This window comes from Typopeltis vanoorti, chromosome 10, assembly GCF_054136105.1.
Source record: "Typopeltis vanoorti isolate ZY-2024b chromosome 10, IOZ_Tvanoo_1.0, whole genome shotgun sequence".
Classification (NCBI taxonomy): Eukaryota; Metazoa; Arthropoda; class Arachnida; order Uropygi; family Thelyphonidae; genus Typopeltis; species Typopeltis vanoorti.
In genome coordinates, this window is record NC_143558.1 from 123,820,940 (window position 1) to 123,827,855 (window position 6,916).

Genomic DNA, 6,916 nt, shown 5'->3' on the forward strand with positions numbered 1-6,916 from the left:
ATATAAGACCTGATAATGTTGGAGTCTTGACAGGTAACAGATTGATTTGGAGGAAAATTGTATAGGAAGTTAGTAATGTAAGTTTTTCATCTAGTACTATCATATCCTGTAAATCCCTTGAGGGTACCTGTCAGCAATTTGATGATGATGTTCTTCCAGGTTGTAAACAGATCTATATTAGACAGTGCTTGTGATATTTTCTTCTGTTTGTGATATGCTTCCATAAAACTGCCAAGCAGCATCATATACAGATATATCCAATTTGCTTTTTCAATTTTCATATTTACAAAAGTAAAAATAAAACTCAGTCCAAAACTTTATTAAATTCTTATGTTTCTTTAGTCAAATTCCTGATATGTGCCCTCAAGGGATATACGAGGATGGTCTAAGACATTCTCCGCCTCGAGCATATATGACAACACTATTGGCAAGATTTTTTTTTCCTAAGTTTTTACATCTTTCATAAGCATCCATGTGAAATTGCAAGTCATTCTATCAAGTAGTTTGTTTTATACAGCTGTCTGAAGCAAAAGTGTTGTCTGTATCCCTTTAAATGGATAAAATGAGTATCATGCAGTTATAAAATTCTTTGTAAAAGATGGTTTAACGGCAAAAGAAATTCATTCGAAGTTCATAAAAGTTTATGGGCACTCTTCTACTTCATTTTTGACAATTAAAAAAAGGGCTATCAAGTATAAATGTGGCCGTACCAGCCTATGATCCACATGAAGGATGTCCAAAAAGTGTAACAACACCAGAGACTTGGATTCACTGTAACACACCAGAATTCAAATAGCAGTCAAAACAGTGGACAGAAGCCGGTTGTTCAGCACCAAAGAAGACAAAGTCTGTTCCAATTTCAGGAAAGGTCATGGCATCGGTGTTTTGGGATGCTAAAGACATTTTGTTTATTAATTATCTTGAAAAGGATAAAACAGTAACTGGGGAATAACATTCCAATCTTTTAAATAGATGAAAAAATTCTTGAGAAAAGACCCAGTTTGCAGAAGAAAAAAATCATCTTTCATCAGGACAAATCACCTGCCCACAGATGTTTTGGCAATGGAAAAATTAAGGGATTTACACTATGAATTGTTGAAACATCCACCCTGTTTCCCGGATTTGGCTCCCTCTGACTTCTGTCTCTTCCCAAAAGTAAAACTCTTCCTCACTGGGCAGCATTTTTCTTCGAATCAAGAGGTGATTGCAACTGTAGAGGGGGTATTTTGCAGATCTTACTGAGAACCACTACAGGGATGGGATAATTGCACTGGATCATTCCTGGAATAAATGTCTTAAGGGAGATTATGTTGAAAAATAAAAATAATTTTGAAATTTTAAATTCATTTTTTCATTGTTATGCCGAGAACTTTTCAGACCACCCTCTTACAGGAATACCGTGATATTGCTACAGAATGTGTTTGTTTTTAACCTCCTGACAACAATTTTCTTTTATGTTATTCTGCTGTTTCAAGACAGTAATGTCAGATCGTTTCAAACTATATCATACTACCTCAATCTTGGTCTTCCTCTCCCATTCTATTTGAATAAACATACTGCTTAGATTACCTCAGCTTGCACATTCTTGAATGCTGACAATGTCAGATTCCTTCCTTCCTTATGTATTTATTTTTAATATGTTGTTTCCTTTAATGCCATCTATTCACTCAAGTAATTTTTTCAGAACTCATTTTCTAACTCATCCCTCATATCCATAATGTCTTTTCTTCTAGTTTAATCTCTTTTATTCATGTAAATTTTTTTAGCTGGCTTCCCACCATACAGGCCTTGTTTATTCTATTATTTATTTCCAAATTTAATTTACTATTTTCAGTCAATAATGATCAAGGAAAAGGATTCACTACAGTATCCAATGTTAACCATACGGCTAAACTTGAATAGCAGACAGTATCAAGTAATGTGATGTGGGCAGACATCAAAATCGGAATTGGTTAGTAAAACTTATTTGTGCATATAGTTCCATAGAAAGTACTACAGTGAAATAGAGGAATTTTTCGAGTCATTAGAGAAATTAGTGGCATAAAAGAAAACAGAAAAGCTAGTCCTTGTTGGGGATCTAAACAACAAAGTAGGAACTAAATACCAGGCATATAGAAATGTTTTGGAAAAATAAAGAGCAAAGCTAATGATAATGGTAAGTACCTGCTGGGTTTCTGTTCACCACATTCCAACATAAAGATATGCACAAATTCACATGAGAGGAGACACCAGAAATAAGAAAAATCTTATTTGTTATATTATTGTTGATAGTGATAACTTCATGCTTCTTTAGGACACAATAATGTACAGAGGATTTGAAATAAGAAGTGACCACAAATTAGTTTTGGGCAGGATAAAATTGATTGTCATTCATGTTGATAATTAGTGGAATAACACATCTATAGATGATAAATATTAATTATATTTATTTAGTTAATAAATTATTCTGCCAATATTTCACCAAGGCATCTTCATGGGTACAAAGAAATGCATCAATCATGTGCATGCAGGCACACTGCAAGAAAGCAAATGCAAACTGAGTGCAAATGGCAGGATCCTACATTATTAACTGGCAACCTCTATGGGTGCAATAACAGAAGCTTGCAAAATGTCTTGTGATGGCAGTCATTTTCCCAGATTTTTGTTCAAGTGAGATGCAAACTTGTTAAGATTTGACAAATATTGTAATGCTGAGGTAGATTCTAGGAATGGGTTTTCAGATTGCACCTGTATAAGAGGGAAGTATTTCCCTGCTGAATTTAGTGATCTTATCTACTGCAGATATAGCTCTTCTTGCTAATATCTGCCTCCTCCTTATACAGGAGCAGTTATAAATCAGAAACTATTCCTTTATCATGCCTCAACTTGACAACATTCACCAATTCTTAATGAATTCAGCTTCACTTTACCAAAAAATCTCGGAGACTGTCATTGTGCTAAGCAAGATGACTGTAATGATTGTAGGATCCTGCTTACACATTTAATCTGTATTTGCTTTCTTGAGGTGTACCTGCATGCACATGTGCTTAATGTATTTCTTTGTGTCTGAAGATGCATTAGTGACCAAGATGAAAATTGACATAATCATTTATTAACTAAATAAATTTAGTCAGCATTATTATCCACAGATGTTGAACCTGTGTTGTTTCTCAAATGAAAATCTGTTAGCTTATGAATATGATCACACATGGACTGACCTTTCTTTAAATAGTTATGCTCATTATTAATATGGTACTAAATAATTACAGTCAGCTCTCACTCTAACAAACTATTGAAAAGTCACAATCAAATCACCCTAAATGCAATGCTGCTTTAAAGAAACTTCACTGTAAAACTGTAATGAACTATTCCTTCAGTCCTTGTGAGTTTGTTATACTGGAAGTCATTATATTTGCCTAAAAAGCTTGCCTGTCTACTGAGAAAGTTGGTTAATTAATCTTTACACCAGAGATGTTTCTGAAAAATTGTCCATTCCAAAAAAAAAAAAAAAAAATCAACTTTTTCACTTCTTTCTCTCCTGTTCACAATCTAGCTTCCTTAAAGACAAAGTGCATCCCTGGACTATTCCTATTGAATTTCTTGTTCTTCTGGTTTCAGCTGCTGTGTTCAAACTACTTGATCTGTTGTAGCTTAGACATGAAAATCATGTGAATTACATTCTAAAAACATGAACTGTCTGGAATGGGTGACCAAGGCATGACCACTGACCATCATAGTGAATGGCATGAAAGTGCATTGCATCATTGAATTTCCTTAAATTTGTAAGATTATTCAAGAAATCTTATGAAGATTTTTTGCATTTTTGCTAAATCTAGACAAGACTGATCTCAGGTAGATCTTGCATTTAGGAGACAGTTATCCAAAAAGATTAATATTCAATTAATTATACTTAAAATGTCTTATATACATGTTACTTTTTTTTTTAAGGGAAAGATTGATCACTTTGCATTTCCTTGTTATTACCTGATCAACTCAATTTTAAAGTTCATTAACTATTTACAGGTTACGATGTTCATTTTGACTGGTATGTTATGCTAAAAAAAATAGTATTGGTTAAATCTTTAATAAACCATGTTTTTATTCATTTTATTTCATGAAAAGTTTTCAAAGTAATTTATTATTATTATTATTATTTGACACCTACAGGGGGATCCAAAGACCCATCGAGGGAGGACATCTACTCTACAACTCTCTATCTCCACCACCCACAATCTACCAACTACAATGAACCACAACTACATCAACACCATCTACTGCCCACCACTAGCATTTTCACAGACAATCGCAAACATCCAAGCACACAGCGTGATTCGAACCCGCAGTCTTTTAGCTGGAGACTGGATACGCTAACCACTCGGCCAACCAGGCCTTCCAGATATTCAAAATATTCTAATCTGTAGTTTTTTTATCACCTTTTTTATGTTCATAATAAAGAACATTTCAAAATTCTTCCCATGACTTTGTTTAGCTGCTTTTATACAACTAATATACCTTAAAGAATCAAATACCTTTTATCCTTTAAGATATATCTGGTGTTGATTAGGTTGGATGTTAATAAAGCTGTGGGATTGGATGACATATCACCACATATTTTTTAAGGAATGTACAAAACAGTTAGCTATGCCCATGACCTGGTTATTTAATGAAAGGTTTGTAGTAGGTAAGCTTCTTAAGGTGTGGGGAACAGACAAAATAGTACCGGTTCACCAGGATGGTTCTAGAACAGAAGTTTCCAATTCCAGACCAGTCTATATGACTGCAATTGTTAGTTGGTGTGTTGGCTCAAGACCGCAAAGGACATACTGAACCACAGCAAAGGTTACAGCAATACACAAGGTCAAACTGCAGCTGTAGTCAAGGAGCGAAGTAATATAAGACAATGTACTATATTATTGTAACTATACTGCAAGACATGGACGAGACTTCAGATCTGGGAGGTTGATGGTCGACGGTAAATTGAAGTTTACTTCGGTCTACTGTCAATCATCAACTATCTATCTCCTTATCTCTACATGTTAGTGTAGAGATAAGGAGATAGTCATGCTATTGTATAAAACACTTGTTAGACCACACATGGACTGTTGTACTCAGATATGGTACTAGTTTTCATTGTAATATGGAAACATTGGTTAGGATATAAAGATGAGTGACTTAAAATAAGACAATATCAGGACTCTATAATGTTGGCTATGAATAGGAGGATAAGAGTTGATATGATGGAAATGGTTAAATTAGTGAGGGGATTTCATCAGATTAATACAAAAGGGAGTATAAAAAGAGTACACAGAGTGAGAGAGGAAGAACCATAGGTCATTTCTGGAAATTATGTAAGAATGTGGTGAAGAAGGGTGTGAGGAGTAGATTTTTTACATGAAGAACTGTACATATGGGAATGTGAATACTCCCACAAAACAGTTGACAGAAGTGACAGACAGAATGACCTGAGTCATTCATTGTGTGAAAGAAATGTAAAAGTTTTTTGCCTACAGATGAATTAATTAATTTCATGTCGTAGTCTTCCCAATTCTTGAATTGGGTTCTTCATTTCTAATAATGTACAAAACTAGCCAGAGAACATTCATACTGTACAGGCATATGCATACACCTCATTGTCTTAGTTGGCTTGGCATAATCTTAAAAAAAAAAAAAACATCCATTTGAAGAAAGGATTTTTCTCATGTTGCTATGAAAATTGATAGTTTAGTACTTTTCTGAAAGACTGTTAATTATATATATTTTTATCATTAAAGCAAAATATCAAAAAGAATACAATTATTAATTTCTCTATGTGGAAAATTAATTTTTTTTTGTTCTGCTTTATTTAGCTAATGGCAATGGAAAAGAAGATTGATACTGTCCTCTGCACACTAAATGGCCTTGTTGACAAATTGCATGGACATTCACAAGCAGTTGAGGAAACTGTATGATTATATTTCCTGTTATGATTCAGTGTATTTGAAAGGACAGTAGAAGTTGTTAAGTAATAGTTTGGAGAACAAAACACTATCATGCTATTTTTTTAATAGGGAAAATGGTTTTAACTTATAAAAGCAGAAATTCTAGTTTTGTTTTCTTTTTGTGTTTTCAAATGAGCAATTAAATGCTAAATGTAAAGTCGGTTTATAAAGTATATATTTGAAATTAATAGCATATCAGTAACAAACAGCAGATGATCCAAAGTTCTGTACATGCTAATTTTGAGACAGCACTTTAGAAAACTTAGTTTTAAAATTTTCTAAATTGCTATTTCTCAGTGTTTTTAGTGATATGACTCATATGATCTGCAAGATAAATTTTTTTAAGCACGATAACCACAAACTTTTTCATATTCTGCCTGTAAGGGGATAGGTGGGTTTTCAATTTGTCCACATGGCAAATTGGTTTGTATTAAAAAACCATGCAATTTGCAAACACCAAAAAATTGAGACCAAGAATCATAGTTATTAAATTCAGTTTTTACAATCTCCTTGTATTATTATTATTATTATTACAACCTCCATGGAGTCGACAGACTCATCGTGGTAGGTTCATTCAACTGACAACATATTTATCATATAGAATCTTAGTCCTTAACACTCCTTGCATTAACAACACATTCTGGCAATTGCATTCCATTCACTGACAATTCTCCATGTAAAAAATCTACTCCTCACACCCTTCTTCACACACTTTTACACAACTTCCAGGAATGACCTCTGGTTCTTCCCTCTCACCATCTACTCATTTTATAATCCCCTCTGGATTCATCTGATAAAATCCTCTCACTAACTTAAATAAACTTACCTCACTTATCTTGTTGCAGTTGTTAAAAACAAAGATAAATCACTTCTCTTCCTCCTATTCACCAAACTCTGCAATCCACATTTCTTCAACCTCTCTCCATAGCCAGCATTCCAAAGTCCCAATATAGTCTTAG

The 6,916-nt window shown here is 33.7% G+C and overlaps 1 protein-coding gene across 1 annotated transcript in view; it reads left to right on the forward strand.

Moving 5' to 3' along the window:
• Positions 1–5,927, forward strand: part of LOC150102760 (potassium voltage-gated channel subfamily KQT member 1-like) — a 295,473-nt gene extending 289,546 nt beyond the window's left edge. The window contains exon 16 of the mRNA XM_090398734.1: positions 5,826–5,927. Coding sequence (XP_090254860.1) covers positions 5,826–5,927 — 102 coding nt within the window. The remainder of the gene's footprint in view (positions 1–5,825) is intronic.
• The last annotated feature ends 989 nt before the right edge of the window (positions 5,928–6,916 follow it).